At 34.3% G+C, this 26,420-nt stretch overlaps 2 protein-coding genes and 1 long non-coding RNA gene across 3 annotated transcripts; 1 reads left to right on the forward strand and 2 right to left on the reverse strand.

Moving 5' to 3' along the window:
- Positions 1-236: 236 nt before the first annotated feature.
- Positions 237-3,094, reverse strand: LOC122601976 (mediator of RNA polymerase II transcription subunit 15a). Its single transcript, XM_043774709.1, has 7 exons — positions 2,955-3,094; positions 2,657-2,777; positions 2,208-2,527; positions 1,512-1,636; positions 877-988; positions 614-734; positions 237-482 (listed from the first exon to the last, which is right to left on the reverse strand). Exons 1-7 carry the CDS (start codon positions 3,081-3,083, stop codon positions 373-375), a joined length of 1,038 nt encoding a protein of 345 aa, XP_043630644.1. The 5' UTR covers positions 3,084-3,094; the 3' UTR covers positions 237-372.
- A 3,706-nt stretch (positions 3,095-6,800) lies between these two features.
- LOC122601977 lies at positions 6,801-12,110 on the reverse strand. Its single transcript, XR_006324132.1, has 3 exons — positions 12,024-12,110; positions 10,535-10,659; positions 6,801-6,841 (listed from the first exon to the last, which is right to left on the reverse strand). It is a non-coding gene; the product is annotated as an uncharacterized LOC122601977 (long non-coding RNA).
- Positions 12,111-14,029: 1,919 nt separating this feature from the next.
- LOC122599160 (pyruvate, phosphate dikinase, chloroplastic) lies at positions 14,030-25,562 on the forward strand. The gene is made up of 21 exons (XM_043771616.1): positions 14,030-14,227; positions 14,355-14,608; positions 17,691-17,747; positions 18,900-19,133; positions 19,562-19,699; positions 19,787-19,949; positions 20,071-20,306; positions 20,685-20,813; positions 20,899-21,078; positions 21,600-21,737; positions 22,123-22,287; positions 22,431-22,592; positions 22,688-22,777; positions 22,854-22,992; positions 23,074-23,251; positions 23,949-24,078; positions 24,173-24,301; positions 24,366-24,503; positions 24,583-24,660; positions 25,096-25,187; positions 25,396-25,562. Exons 2-21 carry the CDS (start codon positions 14,369-14,371, stop codon positions 25,436-25,438), a joined length of 2,859 nt encoding a protein of 952 aa, XP_043627551.1. The 5' UTR covers positions 14,030-14,227; positions 14,355-14,368; the 3' UTR covers positions 25,439-25,562.
- The last annotated feature ends 858 nt before the right edge of the window (positions 25,563-26,420 follow it).

The raw sequence follows: 26,420 nt of genomic DNA on the forward strand, positions 1-26,420 counted from the left end.
TTTACTTTAAAAGTAGAAGCAAATTCTATAAAATATACTTAAACCTTTTTTACCAACTAAGCTATAAGTGTTTCATTTGTATGAGTCATTATTATTTTTACAACAAATAAGTTGTTCCATCTTAAACTAAAATCCAGTTTTCAATTACTCGTTTTAGACATTTTGAAGTAATTTGCTTTTGAAAATATTTGTTAAAATAAAGGAAAAATAATGAAGAAATAAACAAGCTATGGAAATGGAGAAGTGATAGAATCACTGAATTAATCCAATGTATATCAACATGATTTGAAACATTAGTAACTAGCTCAACAATCCGACGGTCCCTCTCTTGCAAATATTCGAACATTCAATCAATAAAATATCGTCATTTTTCTATATGCGAGAGATTTTGGATTTATGTTGTCCAGGTTGAACATGATTGGAAGGCACTGGAATAGGAAGCTGTTGCCCTTGATTATTCACTTGTGGCATGACTTGAGGGCCTATACAATCAAATAAATCTAGTAAAAAGGGGACATCATAAAGGATCTTATATAGCTGCTTTTATTAAAAAAACATTTCGCAGCTAACTTCTACTAAAAACATATTTTCAAAATGAGACTTTGCAAAATACCGGGATCAGAGGGGTTTATACTGTTAGTAGCGGAGTTTGCCTGCATAGCATCTGGCATGGGATTTTGCGATCTAGTCTCCATAGTCAGCATCTTCAGGGATATCTTACGCAGATAATCAGACTGCACACCACATAAAAGTATTAGGTCCCAAAGTAACTCATGGTATATGAAATACATGATGTAAGTTCCTAATTCCAGTTTTCTAGTACTGTGGCTCATTTGTAATACTACAGAGAAAAAATATTTAAACAAGTGAACAAACCTGGCTGGTGGCGGTAGTATAAATCTTCTCTTCAAACCTCACAGCTATTTTCTTAAGTTCCTGTAGCCCCTCATGTCCAGAGAATGGAAGATGCCTCTTCAACGTATACATTCTAAGCAAGAGCACCATGTTTCAGTCAATAATACAATTACCCAGGTATTTAACAAATATTTGTGGTCTACCAATCACTTAACAATTTAAAAGTGTGGTGAATCGGTCACATCAAGCAATGTAAGCAAAATTGCAATTACGAAGTAAAGTAAATACAATGAACTAGATGGAGACTGGTATGCGCTCACTAAACAAAAAGTTTAGATATACAAGTTATAAGCTCAGCTAAAACAGACACTATACGTTCAGATGATAACAAGTACCTCTTCCACTCATTCCTACTCCATCTTTTTTTTGAAGCAATCCCATTTAGTGTTAACACTTTGCATTATCATATGTACAACTAAATACGAGAATTTCTTAAACTTTTTTGGTATTCCAGCTAAGATCAAGTGTAATATGACATGTTTTTACAAGCAAGTTTACTATATTAATCTAGAGTTAAGATTCTAAGCAAGTAAGGCTTACCAAGTTCTCAAAGCAGTTCACATTAAAAACATCAAAGAATGATAATGAAAACATACATCTTGTTCACAATACTCTGCCGTGAATCTGCTGTCAGCTGAGCCTTCCAATCACCAGATTCCACGGAGTCACCAATAGCACCATGTGGACCTTGAGTAGACCTCCCATTACTCGTATCCATATCCTATTCAATGACCGGTTTCAATCCTATGGTAAGAGTCAATAATTAAGCATAACAGAAGCTCATTATAGATAAATGCTTCCTTCCGAACTACAATTTAGTAAGGCACCAAGCTCCAACATTAACTTAAAGATACTAATAACAAGTATTGGAAGCCATTAATAACATGTACAATTGAGTGATCGACTAACTAAAGACTCACTCTAGATGACTAATCCATTCAAATAAGGGTATAAAGGTGCTGTAATTGGTCACTATAAGGCAGCAAAGTTTTGTTTTTTTGACCATACCAATTATCAAAATAGACAGGCAAGTACATAATTAAACATAGAAGTAAATATACATAAATTTTTTAATTCAACTAAATCATGGTTCTATGCCTTGTCTTAAAAAAACTTCACCCTGCTCAAAATTACGGGACACCAAAATGATTAAGGAGATAACCAACATCGTACTATCACAAAATATAACTTATTTGTGCATTGAATTAGTTGGTGCAAAGAAAGAGATGCAAATATGCAATTAGATTTGCGATATCGAAAAGGTTTGATTGCATCATATGAAGGACCCTTACTAGTTGTTGTTGCTGTTGCAGAGCAAGTTGTTGCCTTCCAGGTATCTGCCTTTGACTTGCAAAAGTATTGGGGCCCATTGCATTTCCCACAGATGCTTGTTGAACTCCAGACATGTTTTGAATATTCTGTAAATTTGGATTCTGGCCAACAACATTTGCCATTGTGGATTGTGGTAAGCCATTGCCAGGTGGCAATGCAGATGATAAACCAGAAAAACCTGGGACTGACATCATCTGCTGTCCTGTTTGAGCATCATTGGGGGGCATTGGAATAGGAAGCTGCTGCCCTTGGTTATTCGCTTGTGTCGTGACTTGAGAACCTATCCAATCAAAGAAATTCAGTAAAAAAAATAATAGAAAGGATCAAATATGCTGCTATTATTCAAAAAACATTTTCACAGCTAATTTCTACTAAAAACATATTTTCAAAAAGAGACTTTGCAAAATACCAGGATCTGAGGGATTTATACTATTAGCAGCGGAGTTTGCCTGCATAGCATCTGGCATGCGATTTTGCGATCTAGTCTCCATAGCAAACATCTTCAGGGATATCTTACGCAGATAATCATACTGCATATCACATAAAGGATTAGGTTCCAAAGTAACTTAAGGTATATAACAGACATGATGTAAGTTCCAAATTCCACTTTTGTAGTACTGGCTCATTTGCACATAGAGGTTCATGCAATTCTACAAAGTAAAAAACTACAAAACAAAAACGGATTTAATAGAGAGGACACAACAAACCTGGCTTGTGGCGGTAGTATAGATCTTCTCTTCAAACTTCACAGCTATTTTCTTAAGTTCCTGTAGCCCCTCATGTCCAGAGAATGGAAGATGCCTCTTCAACGTATACATTCTAAGCAAGAGCACCATGTTTCAGTCAATAATACAATTACCCAGGTATTAACAAATATTTGTAGTAGAACCTATAACTTTACAATTTAAAAGAGTGTAGCAAACTAGTCACATCAAGCAATGTAAGCAAAATTGCAATTACAAAGTAAAGTATATAAAAAGAACCAGATGAAGACATGAATGTGTTGGCAAGATAAAAAAATATTGATATACAAGTTATAAGCTCAGCCAAGACAGAAGCTATACATTAGAAAATAACAAGTACCTCTTTCAGTCATTAACAATTCCCACTTCATCTTTTTTTTTTTTTTTTTTGAAGCAATGCCATTTAGTGTCACTTATCATTCGTACTACTAAATATGAGAATTTCTTATACCTTTTCGGTATTCCAGCTAACATGAGTAACATCAAGTGAAATATGACATGTTTTTACACGTACGTCTACTACATTAATCCAGACAGTTGACATCATAGTTAGGGTAAGATTCTATGCAAGTAAGCATTACCAAGTTCTCAAAGCAGTTCAAATTGAAAACATAGAAGAATGATAGTTAAAACATACATCTTGTTCACAATCCTCCGCCGTGAATCTACCGTCAGCTGAGCCCTCCAATCATCAGATTCCAGAGAGTCACCAACAGCACCACTTGGACCTTGAATAGACCTCCCATTACTCGTATCCATCTGCTATTCAATGACCGGTTTCAATCCTGTGGTAAGAGGCAATAAGTGATCATAATAGAAGTTCATTATAGATAAATGCTTCCTTCCAAACTACAATTTAGTAAGGCACCAAGTCTTGACACAAATTTAAAGATTCTAACAAGTATTGGAAGTCATTAATAAGATGTTCAAATGAGTGATCGACTATCTAATTAAAGATTCAATGTAGATGACTAATCCATTTATATAGGGTATAACAATGCAATAATTGGTCACTATAGCAGTCAAGCTTCGAGTTTGAGTTAGCAAAGTTTTGTTTTTCTACATACCAGTTATCAAAATGGACAGGCGAGTACATGATTAAACATAGAAGTAAATATACATAGATTTTTCATTGCAAATATATAGTGCTTCTATGCCTTACCTTATAAAAACTTCACCTTGCTCAGAATTAGGGAACACCAAAATGATTAAGGAGATTACCAACATCGTACTATCACGACATATAACTTGTTGGTGCATTAGTGCAAAGAAAGAGAAGCAATCAGATTTGAGATATCAAAAAAAGTTGATTCCATCATATGAAGGATCCTTAGCAGTGTAGGGTAGAGTATTGTGTAAGTGACACCGAGCTTGTTTAGGTAATGCATATACATCGGAAATGCACCTATCGGGTAAAATTACATAGAGCTAGAGCTCGTATCATCGTATGCAAAATATAAGTGAGGCATTGAGTTCAGCCACGTATTTCACTCATTCGTGAGGTACGGTTCATGTTTCAAGTATTCAAATACTTCCGGTACCAACAAAACGATAAAAAAAATCATATTTTCCCCTCTATCTCCACGTTTTTATGGCATATTTTCTTTCCTATCGTCTGGTTCAACTATATACTCGTCAAAATTTCCCCTCTATTATGCGTTTTCACCTATACTCACCTCCCTATTATTGTCTTTACTAAGTTCAAGGCTTCTTATTACTCCAAAATGTCTTCACATTTATTGATTTTCAATATGACTCCCAAACTAAATAGTAAAAAGCAATCTACATCTACACATACTTGGTAATTAAATCGTTAACTTTTGACAATCGAAATTACCTACTGTTAATAATTATGGCGAAACTATAACAAAAACAGAATAAAAATAACGTCAGAAACATTATATACCACACACTTGCCAAATTCTCAAAGCTAGGGTTTTGGAATCCGGCGCTTTTAATTAATTAAAAATGAAAACGAACAGAAAACCATTATTAATTGATCAATCAATTATTATGCACAGTCAATTACTTGTGTGTGTGTGTTAAGTAGAAATTAGGCTTACCGATATTTGCTCGCCGGTGACGGAAAGAAAAATCAAAATTGATCGGAACACAGTCAACGTGGAAACGATCGGAAATTGGGAAGGTGATGATGCGTTCACACTTCACACTTATAACTCACGTGTTATTTTCCTAATCTCTGTGTATCTATACTCCGTTAATAAGCAAACTACCCCACCCCTCTTTTAACACATCTACCTTTAAAATATCTTTTCTGCCCTCCTAATTTACACTACCCTATTTTTTCTCCATCACGCTCATTACACACACATACGTTCATCCGATTTTCGATTTTCTCTCCCTCCCCCCTCTTCTGATTTCCTCCCCCGTAAACACCATTCACCACCGCCCCAAATACCACCATCCACCGCCGCAATCCACCTTCTATGTACGTTATCCCCCATAAACACCATCCATCACCGCCCCGAAAACCACCATCAAACCACCATCTACCGCCGCCGGCTTATTTTTTTTTCATCGTCGCCGACCCACAAACCACCATCAAACCACCGGCGTTTTTTTCTTATTCCCCGCTGCATCGCGCGGGTACAACACTAGTGATAAAAAAACAAGATCGTGGATATAAGTATTTTTAGAAAGTTTTTATGTGACAAATAAATATTTCATCTTAATTTTTTTTATTTAATTATGATCATATATAAATAAGATAGAAAAAGCTCTTTATATATTTAATAAAAATATTAATCATTTATTTAAAAAAAAAAAATTCTCTCTTATATAATATTATAAATAAAATGTTTTTTTCTATTTAGTTGATTTAGTAACTATATAATTATTTTGTTATTTGAATTATTATATTTATATCAAGTTATAATGTTTTAAGAATAAACATTACATAATTTTTTTTAAATATATTTTATAATTTTAAAACTTAATTAATATGTCCGGGTTGAATTAAAAAACAAAAGTCAAAATTAATTGGAACACAGTCAACGTGGAAACGATCCGAAATTGGGAAGGTAACATTGCGTTCACACTTCACACTTATAACCCAAGTGTATTTTTCTAATCAATTGTATAAGAAAAGGTTAAATGTAAAATTAGTCCCTATGGTCATTCGAAAAAACATTTTTCATCCATAGTCACGTAAATACTAATTGAAAACCATACATCAACCGGTATCATCTATGTCTATGTTTTAATGTATTGAAAATTAAAGTTAAAATTTTTTTTTTATATGAAGTTCATATTTCATTGGATATTAAATTAATCGTGTGAAATGAATATGTTCAACCCATATATTATACGAATATTAAAACTGGCGTGTATATATATATATATAAAGTTCTTTTCGATTAAATAAAATAAAAAAAACAATTTGTTTCTCATTCATATATAGAATAAAGAAAAGAAAAATCAACTTTAACATATATATAATAAATACATAAAATGGGGATATCATACGTACAACGGCTGTATGTATGATAGATACTGTAACACCCAACATTTAAGAATAAGGATTTCCAAAAACTTTTGCCTAACGGCGTTAAAAGAAGCGGAATTAACTTTAAAAGTCCAAACCAGTAAAATCTGTTTGGTTTATTCATTAAATGGTGTTACTAGCCATATCATCAAAATAAGTCTAAATGGAAATCCATCGGTTGCCTAACATTAAACAACCGAGCACATCATCAATACAAGTCATTATTATCTAAACAATAAGCAAATGTCTAAAGCGAGCAGCCACTATGGGTAAACTATAACCAGCTTCAAGATCATCTACGCATGCCTCACATCTTCTCACATCTACCTGCTCACTATTGTTGGACCTGAGGGCACAACACATTTTAAAAGAGCAAGTGTTAGCTAACGAATTAGCTAAGTAAGATAACACATAAGTTATGAAACGTTTGTCCATTTAAAACATTATATAAAAGTCATATTAATTCGTTAAGGCACATATCCCCAAACATATCATCACACTTACATATCATATCATCAACATCATTCATATTAGGATGGGTCATCCTAAATGTGCCTAGTCATCTTTTGTATCATCACATATCACATTTGAACATCTTTATAATTGTGACAAAAGTCACGCGTCTCATATAACATATGCATCTCGTTAAGTGTGACATAAGTCGCACCCGACTAGATGAACCACCATTCAGTAGTGCATCAATGTCGTTAAGGAATGGCAAGCCAATCCAGGAGTAATCCGTATGTTCAAAGACATTGGTGGTTAATCACGCCACCCAGAGGTACTCAAACCACGTAATTATGTTGCAAGGAGCCACCCAAGCAACCATATACGCACTCACCGGGCAAGGGCAAGTACGGGTTAAGCTTAACACTTTCACATCAAATTTACGAGCTCGATTTCACATCACATATAGTTTAGGTGTTTACACAACCTAAACAATCATCACATATACATAATTACGTTTGGGCCCTTAAACGTGCACGTGTCATGGCAACTTAACAAGTCTAGTGAACTAGATGAACAAGCCATGTAATCATGCAGATTTCACATATCATCATCATACATCACATTTCATAGCGTTTCATTTCATATCATCACATCGCATACATTGTTACATCACGTACATCGTCATATATCATTGCATATCGTATATCATTACAACATTGCATAACATTTATCATCTTAGATCGTACATCATTTCATATCATATCATCTATTAAGCATACATAACATCTCATAGCAATACGTATCATTGGGGTAGCATTTCAGGCTTTTATATGCATCTACATAGCCCATATCACCTCCCGTATAATCCCGAATACCCATAAGCAACCAAGATATCATTAGGGGAAGTTATTATATGAAAACTATGTTTTTGTTGAACCCTCAGCGTGTCAAAGTAGTGTATCTTACCTCAATGGAGTGCACAAGAAATGATAACGTAAGTTACCGAGCTTTGCAAGTATTTCGACTACCTATAATCATTAAACGACATAATGAGCTAATAAATACCCAATCACTTAAGGTCATGACTCACGTCTAAATACCTATAAACATGACTCATGACAATGCTTGATGCATCGGACATTCGATTAATACTTTAAAGCTTACATAACTCGACGAAACTCGGGATACACTCACTAAATTAACCTTTCTGGAAACTTGACATTACAATAATCTTTCAAAAACATTTCCATTAGAAAGTAGACTCTCTCACGATTCCGTGGATATCTTATTTGTCAAAAACGGAGTTACGGTTCAAAAGTTATGGCCATTTGAAAATTCCGTCGCTATTGCGTCGCAACTACCTAGTTGCGTCGCAGCTATGTGTCACTGGTTTCCAGTTGCGCCGCAGCTAGCCCCGTTTCTGCACAAACCTCATTGTTTAACCTCCAAAACTTAACCAAACACACCCCAAACGACCCCAAACCTTATGAACGACTTTTAACCCTCAAAATTCATCATTTTAAGACTCTAATGATGTCATGAAAACAACCCTTAACATCCAATTGATTTGCAACACAACAACAATCATTTTAGGTTACCGAATTGATTAAAACTCACGTTTTGACTCCAATCAACCCTCTAAAGACCTAGATCAGTTATGAATCGAATCAAGGGATTGAAAGGACATGAAATCAATGTTATTATACCTGGGATACCTGGAGATTATAAAGAGAATGTAAAAACTTGATCAAAACACTCTCGAATCAACCAAACGAAGATGAAATCGAACAAGGAATTGATTATGGCAATGGGGAATGGTTAGGGCTCAAAGAGAAAAGGATAATATGAGTAATTAGAAGCTAATGGCCTGCTCCAAGACCCTAATCCCGTTTTTTTAGTTTCCACCTATGTCAAAACTAGTCCTTAGGCTTCCTTATGGCTCATATTTAGCTCAAACACCTATTGGGAATACTTACAACACATTAAACACTTTAAGCACATCAAAAGGCATATAAAACATATCTTAAGCACTTTAGCACATTAATCATTAAGGCACTAAAGCTTGACACATATAACACATTAAACACATATAGTCATTAAATTATTTATAGGCTTAACGGACACGTAATGTTGACTTAACGACCCGAGTCAACCGTTAAATAAAAAGTTTGGGATGTTACAGATACAACCAAGTTGAAAATCAGGGGGTATTTTTGATACATATATAAATTGAAAGATAAAAGTGTAAAATCAGGAGACATATTTATGTGTGTAGTACCTAAGCTTGAGTACAATTTGCCGTACCCATCATTTTCCCATATAAAATACCATAAACAAAAATATGTCTTTCATCTCTACAAGTTAATCGCTTAGAATGTGATTTATAAGTGATATTGACATATGTTATATCCTAATTGTTACCTACACTGCTTCGTCATAATAAAATAAAGCTATTTACGTAAATTGTAAGACGCTAGGTCCATCAGCGTTTCATTAGGCTTAAAAAGTTTGAACCCTATTTACCAAACAAAACTTTTTGTTAAATTTAAGCTTTTCCTTAAAAGCTTGAAGCTCCTAAAAGTTTTCTCACTCACCAAACACACCCTTTGGCTATCACTTGGATTATTATAGAAGGCTTTGGTTTAACAAATTGCAAAATGTCAACCGACAACAAAAAGCAATATTATATGTAAGAATCGAATTTTAAATTATCAAGACAGAGAAACAAAGAACTCAATAGAAATACTAGCAGGCTAGCAGCCAGTAGGTATGGTAACAATGAATCAAATGTTTTGCAACTTGTAGCATACCCACATAAAATCAACGGAAAACATTAATGGGGTGGGTACTATAAAACATATGCACTTGAGAGCTTTTACGCTATAGCCTCTCATGTCCAGATAAAGAAGGATGCCTCTTCAAGGTATCCATTCTAAGCAAAAAAACCATGTTTCGGTCAATAATGCTATAATGCAGTTATGCGGGTATTTAGCAGATATTTGTGGTAGAACCTATCACTTTATAATTTTAAAGGGTGTAGTGAACTGGTCACGTCAAGCAATGTAAGCGGAAGCTGCAATTACGAAGTAAAACAAAAAAAAAAAAAACCAACAAGATCGAAACAAGTATGCGCTCAGCCGCTCACAAAATAAAAATGTTTAGATATACTAGTAAGTTCAGCCAAAACAGAAGCTACCTTCCGAACATAACAAGTACCTCTTTCACTCGTTAATAATTCCTACTCCATCTTTTTATTTTTTAAGCAATCCCAATTAATGTTAACACTTTGCATTACCGTATGTACAATTAAATATGAGAATCTCTTATACCTTTTCAGGATTCCAGCTAAGATCAAGTGTAATATGACATGTTTTTACACGTAAGTCAAATTGACATGTTTTTACACGTAAGTAAAATTAACATGTTTTTACATGTTTTCGGGATTACCGTATGTACAACTAAATATGAAAATCTCTTAATCCAGGCAATTAACATCATATTTAAGTTAAGATTCTAAGCAAGTAAGCCTTACCAAGTTCTCAACACAGTTCAAATTGACAAACATAAAAGAATGATAATAAAAGCATACATCTTGTTCACAATTCTCTGCCGCGAATCTGCTTGCAGCTGAGCCCTCCAATCACCAGATTCCATGGAGTCGCCAACAGCACCACTTAACCCTTGATCAGGCTTCCAATTACTCGTATCCATATCCTATTATTCAATGACCACTTTCAGTCCTACGGTAAGAGCCAATAATTAATCATAACAGAAGTTCATCATAGATAAATGCTTCCTTCCAAACTACAGAATGACAAGGAACCAAGTCTCAACACAAACTTAAAGATGCTAACAAGTATTGGAAGCCAATAATAAGATCTATAATTGAGTGATTGACTTATCTATTAAAGTTTTTTTCTAAAAGGCTAATCTATTCATATAAGGGTATAAAGGTGCAATAATTGGTCACCGTAGCAGTCAAGATTCGAGTTTGAGTTAGCGAAGTATCAAAATGGACAAGCGAGTACATAATTAAAGATAGCAGTAAAAATACATAAAATTTTTAATGCAACTAAATAGTGCTTCTGTGCCTTATCTTAACAAAACTTCACCCTGTTTAAAGTTAGGGAACACCAAAATGAATATGAAGACAACCAACAGCCTACTGTCACGACATATGACTTATTTGTGCATTGAATCATTTGATCCAAATAAAAAATGCAATCAACTTTGAGATATCGAAAAGGTTGATTCCAAATATGAAGGACCCTTACTAGTGTAGGGTAGAGTACTGTGTAAGTGCACACCGAGCTTGAATAGGTATGGATATACACCGCAAGTGCACCTATCTGGTAAAATCACATAGAGATGATAGAGCTCGTATGCAACTTAATGAAATATAAGTGAGGCACTGACGCTCCAGTTCAGCCAGAGTAGTTATGGCAAGATTCGGCTAGGATTGTTTTTCTAAGGTATTTCACTCATTTTTGAGCTTCGGCTCATGTTTCAGGTATTCAAATGCTTTCAATACTAACAAAATAATACGCACGTATCTACACAAAACATTATCACTCAACCCTATCGTCCGGTTCAATTATATACTCGTCGTCCTCTCTAATACATGTTTCATCTATACCATCCTTCCTATCGTCTTTACTATACCAATACCCGATGAAAGCGTGGTACCTCTAATATAAGTACGGATAACGGCGATTAACTTCACTTAAATTAATTTTCAATATGATTCCCAAACTAAATAGTCAGAGGCAATCTAGAGCAACATTTACTTGTAAACTTTTTATCCTTAGTAATTAATTGGTTAACTTTTCGACAATCGAAATTACCTAATGGTTAATGATTATGGTGAAACTTTATAACCAAAAATAAGGTCAGAAACATATATATACCACAGAAATCGCCCAATTCTCAAAGCTAGGGTTTTGGAATCCGGCGCTTTTGATTAACCAGAGAATGAATTCGAACAGAAAACCATTATTAATTAATCAATCAATTATTATAAACAGTCAGTTATCTGTGTGTATGTGTGTAAATGTTAGCTAGGTAAAAGTTAGGCTTACCGACTGATGATCGTCGGTGACGGAAAAAAAGTCAAAATTGATCGGAACACAGTCAACGTGAAAACGATCGGAAATTGGGAAGGTGAGTATGCGTTCACACTGCTAACTCACAGTGTTATTTTTTTAATCATTTCTATATCTATACTCCCTTATAAAGAGTATTGGAATTCTTAAAATTTAGCACTTTTTTTTGTCTTCCCAAAAAACCCCTACTTAAACATAAAACCTTTATATACCCATCTTTTCCTATTCTCTCTAATCATTACACACTCTCATCGACCTTCTATCACTCTCTGCCGCCGCCCTCCTTCTCCACTGCCTCCCCCGATCTCCACCACCGCCTCCCTTTTATATTGTCATCATTTTCTAGCCGCCGCAACGCGCGGACATTATGCTCGTAATAGAAAACATTAAATGCATATTTGGTCCACCTGGTTATTCGAAAACACACTTTTTATCCCTACCTTTAATTTTGAGTTTTTTCATCCGTCACGAAATTTGCATTTAACGCTTAAGGAAATAATAAAAAAACAGAAATAGTAAAAGTATTTAAAATTAAATCCGCTTGAAAATAGCTTCAACGGTAATCCAGCCTACATAAGATAAAAATATTTAGTCTGATTTTATTAGTAGCCATGATTGGGGCTATAGTACTGAGGAACTATAGTGTAAATATGAAAGATAATGGCTATCACTTGAATTATTGTAAAAGGTTTTTTCGGTAAAAGAATTATTGTAAAAGGTTTGGTTTAAGAAATTACAAAATGTAAAGAACCGAGAATTAATACAGTTTGTAAGAATCGATTTTAAACTATCAAACACTGAAAAACAAAGAACTAAATAGAAATCCTAGAAGGTATGCTAACAATGTACAAATTATATACACATAAAAACATTAATAGGGTGGGTACAAAAATACATTTACTCGAGTAATCAAGTTTCCAGAGAAAATATTTTCAAGGATATCTTATGTTCTAAATCTCTAATAAAAAGCCCAATTGTTTAGTTATGTGACCAAACACCGACTTTCAAATGGGGTAGTGGCGGTTGTTTTCTTTTGAGTAAGTCTGGAGTTCAAGCCCCGCTCTAAGGATTTTCTTCTTTGCAGTAACCATGGGGATATCCATTTAGGTGATAATGAGTCTAGTGTATGGAATGTGGGTAAAAGGTCCGCAATTACCCCTTTTTGGATGTTAATATGAATTCTCAAGTTATCTAATAACTAGATGTCGTTTTAAAAAAATCATATAGACATACTACTATTACTTCTAACAAATTTAACCTTATTGGACTCAAGCCGGTTAGACAATCCGGTTGAAGTATAATGATTCCTCTAATATGACCGCACAACTTTAGTGGAAAAAAGATCGAACTTAACGTTCAAGCTAGTCGTTTTTATACTTAGCAATATCGACTGTGTCGGCTCTTTGTCTTGAAAACTTCGACTCGTTTTTATACTTCAATAATTTGTGAAGTATTATGACTCGTTTGAGACTTTTTAAAGTAGGTTGTCAATAACTCTTTCGGTCTAAATGGTTGAGATAAAGTACCTAATGGTTTAGAAGTGAAAAAATTATGAGTTTAATTCACACATGAAATAAATTATACGAGTTTCTTATATTGTGCTATAAGTTTTTACTTTTACATAATGCTGATTTTTTTTGTGGTGAATGGTGGTGATGTGAAGATGATCATGTGGGAGCAAAAAAAAGTTAATCTAATGTATCCCGACATGTTTGGAATCCTTACCAACTAGTTGATCACCGTCCGATGGTCCATCTCTTTACAAATATTCAAACATTCAATTAATAATATTAGTCATAGTCTATATGCAAGAGTGTATATGGTACACTCATACCCAATCCTAAACACAACTAATAAGTATGGACTCTCACATTTTATATGGGACACTTTTTGATTGGCCACCATTCATCTTCACTTGTCATGTTCCTTGATAATGAAGGCTTAGCTAGCCTTCAAAACATTACCAATCTTTGAATATTGTTTTACAAAAGTATATTAGTCAATGTTACATATATTTCAATCCTTCATTTCCATATTTACCGCCCAAACCCATATGAAGAATTGATCCATTTCTTCATTCATCTTTTCATTGTATCAAGACTATATTCGTTACTCGGTCTCACAATCGATCTATCTCGTTCTCTCTATCCTTGTTGTGGTTGGTCTTGCAAATTTATCCGGTATATATATACTACAGTATGATATGTTTAAGTTGGCATATTTATTTGTTTAGTATCTAGACAAATTTGAATATGTACGAGTATATGTTTAATTATGTCGTCGTATATGTTTGAATTGTACATGTAGGGGAAAGAGAAAAAATGAGTTCGATATTTGTGAGAGGTATGGTACTAAAATCGGCTGATGAGGGTTACTCATCAGCCGGATTAAAACAAAAGTGGATTGGTGAAACGGATGATCTACATGGATTGAATCATAAGAAACAACATACTTTTATTCGTTGGATTCGTCGTGGGAGATTGAGTGCAGTTCGTAGAACAGAGTTGCGAGCGGTTCTTAATCCTGTGTCCGAGTCTCCGCCCATAGCTACAACTAAAAAGGTATCTATTCGATATTGCATTAGTTATTGGTTTTATATATATCTATAAATATTGAAAAATTAACATGCATATATAGCCTTGAGGACAAATTATGTTGGTTTTGGGATCACATACTCTGTCCTCGACCTCGAGTGCTCATCATTTGAGATCAAAATTCGCAACATGATCATATTTTCACTTAATTTGGTATGTGTAAGTTCAATTTAGCCTAATTATCTTGGTCCAATAAGAGATCAAACTAGATACAGAAAACTTAAAACACTCCTTTTAACTTTTAGACATTTGGCAGTTAAGGTGGTTTAGTAGTCAGAAGTAATTTTCTTACAAGAGGCCTCGAGTTCGATACACATTAATAGATATTTTAGAGTGTCTAGCGAAGTAATTGGAACCGCCCAAATGAAAAAACCCTATTAGGGTGCAACATATGAGGAAAAAGATGAGTACCTAGATGCAGTTCTCTTTGATTCTATAGTTGTTCATTCGTTTTTATGGTATTATAATAAGAGTAGGAAATATAAGATTTGTTGAGATGGGTGGCTTAAAAACCCTGTCCTCTATTTGTAATTTTTTGCGCCAGATTGAATCTTTTCACCAGGTTCGTGTTAATAATATTATTCACCTACTCGTAAAAAAAGTAAAAAATTCGTAGATAATCTAAATGAGAAAACTTTTTTATTTATCATTTTCTTTAATAGAAACCCATAACGCCAATCTTCATTTAAAATAGAAGAAGAAGACACATGTCAAATTGGGATATATGCTCTTTTGTGTATGTGTAATGTGTATCAATGTGAATACAAAGCTTTTAATAATTAATAGAACCGAGTGTGGGTTCAAATTGTGAAGTGGTCCTGTAACATAAGTTTGACAAATTATACTTTTCAACTGATTTTAAAATAAATCGTACTATATATTCAACAAAAATAGGTAGAATTAATTTTTTTAACCATCGTGTCACGGGACGACAGTCACTAGCGACCAATTTACGAAGTTATTGACCACTAGGAGGGAAAGCCTATTAATTTAACCGTTACATAAAGCACGATGTCAAATTGAAGGTAAAACCTCGAATGCTTAGACTCGAACCCTGATCTCCCAGGATCCAATTATTATTGCATGACTTCAGAATTCCACAAGGGTGTTAGATAGAATTTACGAGTAATTAAAGTTAATAGTAGAGTACACAACTTCTGACTAAAACGATATAGTTGTCATTTGTATAAATGCGCTTACATTTGATAAACGGTTTTAACTTTTTAAATTTTTATAAAACTGCATGTGATATCATTATACTATCCTTCTTGATAAACTAGCATTGTACCCGTGCGATGCGGCGGTGGTCGTGACGGCGACGGTGTGGTAGTGGAGGCGAGTGTTGGTGGTGGATGCGACGTCGAGTGTCGTAGATGATTCATATAAAAGTAATTGATTTAAAAGGTTAATGAAGATATTTTAGAAAAATAAAGGATTGATAGCGTAATTCAATTATTAATGTTAAGAGAATAGTGTATGTGAAAATATTTTAAAGGGTTGTAGCCTTGTAGGTGAAAATATTACATAGAAGGGCATTTTAGACATTTCCCCTCATGTAACTTTCAACATGAGAGGTATTTTCTTTAATATAGAGTATAGATAAACTGATAAAGTTATGGGTTATTTACTTATTATGGTCAATTATTTTAATCATTAAATATTTTATCTGGCGCACAAAATATACAACTGAAAAATGTTTACCTGTTAGATATAATAATAATTTGGGGTTTGCTAAATACAACCCTTAGGGCTGTATTTAAGGTGCATAAATTATTTGTATATTTATCATGAAAATCAGAGAATGAGCTTTTAATATAAAATATACAAGTTATTTAGGGTTGTATTTATCATTTCTCAAATAATTTATATATACAAAGTTATTTATGATTTTGTCAAACAGATCGAAACTATAAAAGAACACCGAATGAAGCTCTTTAAAGTTTTCAGCTAAGGTGGATAGACAGATACAAAATATAATATAATATTAGTTTAGCATTTCAAGATGCTGACATGTCATTGTATCTTGCCACGTAGACAGATGACTCCCAAAAGTCAGTCTGAAATTTAACATTGATTTTGTCCTAGACGACGACTACTACTACTACAGGATATACACGACAAAATAATATGAAAATAAAACCAAACAATATTGACAGATTTTTATTATTTATGACTTTGATAAAAGTGTATATAATATAAAAGTTCAAACAAGTTTTCTATAGTTTCTCATCTTTCTAATATGATAATTAAAAAAGTTTAGACTTTGTTTAGTATAAAGTTATAAACTCATAAAAATATAACATATTTATTAAAAATTTGTTTTTTATTTTTAACTACACTTGTTAAAATTGTTTATTTTTGAAATCATTAAAAGTTTTATATGAATTTTAAAAGCATAATTAAATAATAAACATCATAGGTTTTGTTAAAAAGAAGAGTATAATGACTCTAAGTCTCTAACAAACAAAAATGATGTACTTGATTGAAAATGGATATTTTAGAAAGATATATATATTTTCATGACTTTAACTCAATAATATAGTATGTATTTTTTTTTTTAAATTTCGATAAACAACCAAAGTAGCTTATAATCCTTATATGCATGATGTAAAATTTTAATAGATAAAACTTTTCAAAACATCTAATGTCATTCTACTTAACCTTTTACTGTATGTATAGACAAAATAAAGTATAATAATATATGATAAAAATAAAGATATATTAAGAGGCCACATATACATGAATGCATACAGCATACGTGCTATAAATAGTAACAATCAGTTGAGTATTACTAGTTATCAGTATATGTATAGTAGTAGTGTCTATCCATCAAAACAATCTATACTTACATTAGCTTAAACAGATCATCATATATCCATTGTTCATTATTACACCATGGCTAAGGTCTTAATTTATCCATCTTTCTCTTGTTTGATATATATACATACATACAAATATAAAAAATATAACTATTAGTTTGTTTATGATCACAAGATGAATTGACACTAACTTAACTACTTTTATGTTTGGTTTCCATGCATGCATGTAGAGAGTTTTCACTTTTGGTAAAGGAAGGAGTGAAGGCAACAAGAGTATGAAATCCTTGGTAAGCAAATTAATTATTTATTGAAGTTTTGTTCATTATCTATATCTAATTATCAGTTTAGATAATATATAAATATGTGTGTGTGCGCGCGCGCTGACAAACATCACGAAAAACCATATATTATATAGATGAAACTAAGGTTCTCAAAGATCTGATCATTTCGAGACGATGTTAAGATCAAATTATATGGTTTCCAAAACCGGACTGGACCGAGACAAAACTGAACAAAGAACCAAAATTTTTGAAGTATATACTCGTATATACTAGAGATTCTAAAAAGGGAAATGATCTTCATAATAAATCTATCGGTACAACTTTTTGAACATAATATACTACTTTTTAAACTGTACAGCACATGTGTCGTAGATTTATCAAAAGTTGTGGCCCTTCCTAAAAAAGCCCACATATTTACAAAAAGTCCACCATGGAATTAGAACCGACAACCTATAGGCTGATGGGCTATCACACATACAGCATGAGCCAAAGCTCATGGGCTAGAGTTGAGAATTGGTCAATATACTACTAGCTAGGCACCCATTTGGTAATGTTTTGGTCTCAAATTAACAAGAATAGGAAATTAGAACACAAACTTTTGGGCTAATGATTCAAACAAATCTGGTTTTAATCAGACGAAATCAGATTTTATTTTTTTTTCCAGTGTCATGGACCAAGAACCAGACCGTTATAACAGGTCCTAGTAAAATTCTGTTTTTGGTTCCATTTTTTGAATTCAATGATTTAGATTGAGTTCCACACACCCTTATTAGTTCATACCCAGTCTAATTTTTTAACTTAAGGAAGTTAGGCCATTTGCGGTTGTATACATGTCTACTCAAACCAACCAATATTTGATTGATTCAATATCTTATCATCCCGTGATCATGTTTAAGGTCCTCTGGATATTTGCAGGATCGATACATTTTTATTGGTCAAAAGTATATGACCTTAATATCAGTATCTAAATGTTAACAACTATGAGTATTTCAAAAAATATTTGACTATGATGTGCATCTAAAAGAACTACTAAAATCCAATAATCATATTACGTATTTTGTCACCAAGACAATCCGCCAAAGTAGCAGCAAACGCACAGATTCATCAGTCAGGTTTCATATCGAAATTTTAACACAAACATTGGTTTGATGATAACAGTTGGGAGGAAAAGGAGCAAATCTTGCAGAAATGGCAAGCATAGGTCTATCAGTTCCGCCAGGGCTCACTATTTCGACTGAAGCATGTAATGAATACCAGCAAAATGGCAAAAAACTTCCTCCGGGTTTATGGGATGAGATTTTGGAGGGCTTGCAGTATGTCCAGAAAGAAATGGGTGCATCTCTTGGTGACCCTGCCAAGCCTCTCCTCCTTTCTGTCCGCTCTGGTGCTGCAGTATGTTTTCGATCTCAAGTCCATTCATGTGCATACATAATTATATTTATCACTATATTTTTGAAGTAAAGAAAACCGTTACTTCACAAAGCCATTCTAACCATAAAAAAGATTAGAAAGTGGTAACAAAACGTATGGAAGCATAATGATTAGAAAAAAAAATAAAGGTAAAGCATATATTCAGACTCTGTCACCACACTTTTCTTATAAGTGGGAGCAGATCGAACGCATAAAATTTGGTTGGTGGTCATCTCGAATTCTCGATAACTGCTAGTCCATCGACCCTTGGGTTATAATGGTCAGGACTTGGGTACAAGCATATGAAACTATGTAGTTTAAAGATGGAGAATTTTCATACACTAATTTTAGCACGTATAATGGTTTAGAGAATTGTCTCCTATGCTTACCTCTTGTTGGTTAATAATCAGATATCCATGCCTGGTATGATGGACACGGTACTGAATCTTGGACTTAACGATGAGGTTGTAGCTGGTTTAGCTGGTAAAAGTGGAGCACGGTTTGCGTATGATTCGTATAGAAGGTTTCTAGACATGTTTGGCAATGTTGTAAGTGTTTCTTTCGTTTCTTGACTTATCATAAACTTGTTTATTTTCCATCTGGCATCCTAAGTTTTTTGTACATGATTAATCAAGGTGATGGATATTCCACATGCGTTATTTGAGGAAAAGTTAGGAGAGTTGAAAGCTGAAAGAGGAGTTCAGCTTGACACCGATCTCACTGCAGCTGATCTCAAAGATCTTGTTGAGCAATACAAGAATGTGTATGTTGAATATAAAGGTGAAAAGTTTCCTACAGGTATGAACAGAATATTGGCTTTCTTGCTCTTTTACGGAGTATTTAGCTTTACATTATAGAAATTGATTATTCAATATTTATAGTCAACTTATAAAACACATTTGGCTTCTGTGTTGTGCAGATCCAAAGAAACAGCTACAGCTAGCTGTGAATGCAGTTTTTGATTCTTGGGACAGCCCAAGGGCCAATAAGTACAGGACAATTAACCAGATAACCGGGCTGAAGGGCACTGCAGTTAACATTCAATGCATGGTGTTTGGCAACATGGGGGACACTTCAGGAACTGGGGTTCTCTTCACTAGGAACCCAAGCACCGGTGAGAAGAAGCTATATGGGGAGTTTTTAATCAATGCTCAGGTGAAGATTACTTTTATACGTAAAAGAGGTGACTAGATGGGCGGGTCTAGTACGTTTGGTAATGGGTCAAAATTGCTTTGGGTCTGATTGACCCACATACATTTTTTTGTCAATTTTTATTTATGGTCAGTGCATATAATCAAAATAGAAATATTTTGAATAAAAGATAAATCAAGTTGTATGCATTAAAATTAGACTTTTTAGTACCATTAACATGTTCAACCCATTTGATCAGTTGTCCTTTTAGTGCAGTGTTTTAGACCAGCACATTTGAGATAAAACGCTCGCCAAATCAACCCCATGGCTTAGTAACTGGGTCGAGTTTGCTATTTCTTATAAAGATTACTAAAAGTTGGCTTATAAAGCGAATTTAAACAGGGGGAGGATGTTGTTGCTGGTATCAGAACACCACAAGATATTCTCACCATGAAGAATTGCATGCCAGAAGCATACGCAGAGCTCGTTGAGAACTGTGAGATCTTAGAGCGACACTACAAAGATATGATGGTAGTCTTTAAAAAACACTTGCTTGTGTTGATAATCTGGTTATGAGATTGATAAGGTAACTATGTTTTTGGTACTATGAGCACAGGATATTGAGTTCACAGTTCAAGAAAACAGACTTTGGATGTTGCAATGTCGATCAGGAAAGCGTACTGGTAAAGGTGCAGTGAGAATGGCGGTAGAAATGGTGAACGAAAATCTAATTGATACTCGAACAGCAATTATGAGGGTCGAGCCTCAACATCTAGATCAGCTTCTTCATCCACAAGTAGGGTACAATACTCATGCTTAAAGAAACGATATGAGTGGACAGGGCATGCAGGGTCCTCAGGTCAAAACGAGTAACTTTCTGGTATGGTTTGGGTCGACCCAAAACATGTCTGTCACAAAAAAAAATCAAATTCTCATAAGTGATCCATGTGTCAGATGTGATAAAAAAAAAAACAAAAAAAGTTACAGTACATTATCTTAATAAAGATCTTGCCTCTCAATTAAAATGAATTAGAAGATTTTGACCTGCAAGACCCTTTCCCTTGTTAGCTAACTTTTATCTTATCAATGTGGTCCATTTGAGATTAAACATAAGCCGAATCCCATTTATAAGTAAAAGGCTTGAGCTTGCCACCTAATGACCTAAATGTTTTCTCAAAGGCCTTTTTGTCAAATTTAGCAACCTACACTCACTCATTGTCATGCAATGGCTCAGGGTTTCTACAATTAACGCAAAGTTAGTATCTTTATTTGTTACTTTTTTCTGCACATATAACTGACTATAATTCTGCTGCCTAGTTTGAGGATCCAGCTGCTTACAAAAAGCAAGTGGTAGCAACTGGTTTGCCAGCATCCCCTGGAGCAGCTGTGGGGCAAGTTGTGTTTAGTGCCGAGGATGCTGAAACATGGCATGCCCAAGGAAAGAGTGCCATCTTGGTATGTGTCATATGTTCTTCAATTGTTTTCTTTTGTCACTGTAGTTGAATGATAATTCTAAGTGTTAGAAAGTTGAGTTTACATGATAATTTTAAATCTCAACAGGCAAATTGCATGTAAACTTTCAGTCAGGTTCATTATCTGGAATGTACTTACATTATAAGTTTATTATATGGTAAAGAACCTACTTACCTGCTTAGTGATATAACTGGATCCGTTAGTTGATAATAAACTTACAAAATAGGCTTTCAAGCATTGATTTTGGAAGTATGTTTCTTAAGATATAAATTGATCGAAAATAAGTTTCCTTTTTTACATTCAGTTTGCCTAACCTTATCTCTATTTTAGAAAGTGAAACCTAACTAGTATGTTGATGGAAATGAAGGTAAGGACAGAAACGAGCCCTGAAGATGTTGGTGGTATGCATGCGGCGGCTGGAATTTTAACAGCTAGAGGAGGAATGACATCACACGCAGCTGTGGTGGCTCGTGGCTGGGGGAAATGTTGTGTTTCTGGTTGTGCGGATATCCGTGTGAATGATGATATGAAGGTATCTCTATGAAATAATACCCATTCATAAGTAAACAAGTTTAAAGTTCCACTTCTACAACATTTTATGAGTTAATACTTTTATGAGATTGTGGACACTCTTAAAGACAACCTTTTTCCATTTACAAACATTTTCTTGTACAGGTTCTTTTGATAGGTGATCAGGTAATTAGAGAAGGTGAATGGATTTCACTCAATGGCTCCACTGGTGAAGTTATATTGGGTAAACAGCCACTGGCTCCACCCGCTATGAGCAGTGATTTGGCAACATTCATGGCATGGGCTGATCAAGTGAGACGTCTCAAGGTATTGTCTATAACCAATATGTTTCGTGAATCATGATAGTATGATATTGAATGGGTATAAACTCTTAAAATGGTTAATGGTTGGTATTTGAATAGGTTATGGCGAATGCCGACACACCTAATGATGCCTTAACAGCCAGAAATAATGGTGCTCAAGGGATCGGACTTTGTAGAACCGAGCACATGGTAATCTTTATTTTTCTTACTTTGTATATTACATTGATGATTTGTTGCAAACATATATTAATTGGGTTATTCTCAGTTCTTTGCTTCTGATGAGAGGATAAAAGCTGTAAGGAAGATGATCATGGCCGTCACTCTCGAGCAGAGAAAAGCAGCTCTCGACCTCTTACTTCCTTACCAAAGATCCGATTTTGAAGGCATTTTCCGAGCAATGGATGGTACATTTCACCTTAAAACAACAGTTCATAGTTCATTTCAGATTTTCTTTGTTATTCACTTCAGTTTTATCAATATTGCAGGACTACCAGTGACTATCCGGCTTTTAGACCCTCCACTCCATGAATTTCTACCCGAAGGTGATCTAGAACATATCGTGAGTGAACTTACTTCAGATACAGGCATGACCGAGGATGAAATTTATTCTAGGATTGAAAAGTTATCCGAAGTGAATCCAATGCTTGGTTTTCGAGGCTGCAGGTGTGCTTTCTATCAATGATGTTTCTAACCGTATACATGATTTCTTGTACAATGTTCCCATTTAGAAAATAGTAAACTTAAAGTCTATAATCAATATAATGTCTGGTAGAGATGGCAAAATGGGTGAGTTGGGTAGTGGGTCAAAAAGGGTAGAGTGGAATAAGGTTTACAGCTGGCCAAGCCAGGTTGACCCAAAAACACTTTTTGTCCATTTTTCAAATCTTCTACTAATGGTTAATGTGATTAAAGAAAAATAAAGTTACGATAATCAAAAAAAACCTTGAATAAAACAATGAGAAAATAACTTAAGTGACCCAAAATTCCCAAAGATATGCCATCCTAACCAAGTTTTTCTGGGTTTTCACATAATGACCCACAAAATCGCAAACATACGGTTTGAGGCTTGAGACTTTGACTTTTTCAGTTGACCATGCAAAAATTGATTATGTACGAATTTCAATGAAGTTTGACCAATATGACCATAGGCCCGTAGCTTTTCAGCTGAATAAACTTAGTTAGCCCACTTGATACAACCCAAATCAACTCATGCATTAGTAAAAAGTAAAGTAACTTCCAATGCCGTCTTCCACGGGTTTTGGGTCCCAAATACCGTCTTCGACAGTGTATGCGGGTCCCAAATCAACTCATGCATTAGTAAATGGGTTAAATTTGACAATGTTCAGTTGCATGATTTCAGGCTTGGAATATCATATCCTGAGCTTACAGAGATGCAGGTTCGTGCAATCTTTCAAGCTGCAGTGTCTATGAGCAACCAGGGTGTAGCGGTTTTCCCAGAGATCATGGTTCCGTTAGTCGGAACACCTCAGGCATGACTTTCTTTACTATATATCTCTTAAATATAAAGATAGTCATTGCTGCATTAGTGTTTCAAAATGATGGTTTCATATGGCACTATGGCAGGAATTAGGCCATCAAATTGGTTTAATCCGTGGTGTAGCAACGAAGGTTTTTGCTGAAATGGGGTCATCATTAAAGTATAAAGTTGGCACCATGATTGAGATTCCTAGAGCTGCTCTAATCGCCGATGAGGTATTTATCTTTAAATCTGTCACCATTATACTTTGTGTAGAGACTCAATTTTTTGAACTTGCAGATTGCAAAAGAAGCTGAGTTCTTTTCCTTTGGAACCAATGATCTCACTCAAATGACATTCGGGTATAGTAGAGATGATGTTGGCAAGTTTCTTCCGGTTTATCTTTCACAAGGCATTCTACAACATGATCCCTTCGAGGTCAGTAACATCTTAGTACATTGACATAGATATGTTTGATAAAAGTTATTGACAAAATATTTATTTATGTTGTTCATAGGTTCTTGATCAAAAAGGCGTGGGTCAATTGATCAAAATGGCCACAGAAAAGGGTCGTGCTGCGAATCCTAGCTTAAAGGTGAACACTAACTCTACAAATGCAATGTTGTGGGTTAAGAGGTTGTAAAGTGGCAAGTTGGCTTAAGGGTCAAAAGGATGGGTTTAGCCAATCCCCCCAAAAATTGTTTCTCTTTTTTCTAGACTTTTACTAATCTTTTAGATATGATTACAAAATTATTATATTATAATCAAAATCTAATTTTTCAAATAAATTAAACTGAGAGGTCTTAACATTTTGAGTACAGTTTGTGTGACTTTTGACCGTTTGACTTGATCCCATTGTCCATATTAACAAATTTTCTAGAGGTTTCTTATACCAGTCTCTGTATTTGACTCATTAAAGGAAAAGTATAACCCAAATCAACCCATTTACCCATACTTTGGATGAAAATGGCATGCACATCTTATTGTGATTAAAAGCTAGCTGACCAAGTACTCGCATTGAAATGCACAGGTTGGGATATGTGGAGAGCACGGTGGAGAACCTTCTTCCGTTGCATTTTTTCACGGGGCTGGACTAGATTATGTCTCTTGCTCTCCATTTAGGTATGTATGCATGCACATTTGGGTGTTTGTTGCAACTTATCTTACATAGAACCAAAAGTTAGAGGTTTAAACACCTTATAACTTTTAAAGTTATGGTTAGTAATAACCTTCACTATAACTTTATGTTGATTTGTGCACAGCACATGATAAAAATTACGCAGTGTTGGTTTTTGCTAAATCATTTTTTGTTCTTATATCACTCTTGCAGGGTCCCTATAGCAAGGCTGGCAGCTGCGCAAGTCGCTGTTTAGGCTACTTAAACAAGAATGGTTTATATATCCCATTGATGTATATAAATAATCGTCAATTTCATCGTTCTTGTAATGGCAAGATGTACACAGTTTAGATGAAATAACCAAATATATTTTTGTTCCATATACATGAATTTACTCACAAAATGGTCAAAACTGGGTATAAGTATGTGAAGAAAGAAATTGCTTTAAATCTTTTGTACAAACATATTTTTATTATATATATTTAGTCTTCACATAGCATGGTCTCAACTCATCCTCTTTACTTGTTGCTTCAATGCAAGCACATATACGAATACTTTAAACCGAATGCAGACCCGGCCCGACCAAGAATTTGAATCTAATCTATGTAATTGTTGATCCCAGCATGAAGATAGTAAGGAAACTATCTATGTTGTACTCAAGTGATTAGCTGGTCCAGGATCTGCTCAAGAATATTTTTCTAAAAAATTGTGATTTGTTTTTTCTTTTTCCTGCATGATTTTTTTATGCATTAATGTTATTGTTTGGTGTGCTTTCATGTATCAAATTCCTGCATTCCTGCACTCTCATGTATATTATGTAACCTTGACCATGTCCAGTGTCATCAGTTTTTTATGTTTATCTAATGATGTTGAAGGTTAATTATAAGCATTTGAATACATTTTAGACGACTTATTTCGACACATTTTTTAATAATAGTATCATGATGGCGGGAGTTATAAGCATTTGAATACATTTTAGACGACTTCACCCATTATTGTTACTATAGTATCAAATACTGCTTATTCTACTTTACCTGTTTGACCCATCTCATGATAGAATAAGGGACAAATCTACCTTGAACCACCCGGCTTAAAATTTTAGCTTTTGAAATTAAGTACTGTATAATTTTAGTGTAAGTTTGTATTAATCAAAGCGTAATGTTGGTTATGAACCCACTACGAACGTTGTTAATGTTAGTCTTGAACTCGCTGAAACAAAATTCTGGCTTCATCCCTAC

This window comes from Erigeron canadensis, chromosome 5 (genome assembly GCF_010389155.1).
Source record: "Erigeron canadensis isolate Cc75 chromosome 5, C_canadensis_v1, whole genome shotgun sequence".
NCBI lineage: Eukaryota > Viridiplantae > Streptophyta > Magnoliopsida > Asterales > Asteraceae > Erigeron > Erigeron canadensis.

What these genes read in the sequence shown, in the direction of transcription:
- LOC122601976 (XM_043774709.1), bottom strand. Translation starts at nt 3,083, where the DNA reads ATGGTGCTCTTGCTTAGAATGTATACGTTGAAGAGGCATCTTCCATTC. An exon ending in ATACTACCGCCACAAGCCAG is followed by an intron (nt 2,778 to 2,954) that starts GTTTGTTGTGTC and finishes TGTGATATGCAG; the next exon opens with TATGATTATCTGCGTAAGAT. An exon ending in TGCAACAGCAACAACAACTA is followed by an intron (nt 1,637 to 2,207) that starts GTAAGGGTCCTT and finishes GTCATTGAATAG; the next exon opens with GATATGGATACGAGTAATGG.
- LOC122599160 (XM_043771616.1), top strand. Translation starts at nt 14,369, where the DNA reads ATGAGTTCGATATTTGTGAGAGGTATGGTACTAAAATCGGCTGATGAG. An exon ending in GACACTACAAAGATATGATG is followed by an intron (nt 20,814 to 20,898) that starts GTAGTCTTTAAA and finishes CTATGAGCACAG; the next exon opens with GATATTGAGTTCACAGTTCA. An exon ending in ATCAGCTTCTTCATCCACAA is followed by an intron (nt 21,079 to 21,599) that starts GTAGGGTACAAT and finishes TCTGCTGCCTAG; the next exon opens with TTTGAGGATCCAGCTGCTTA.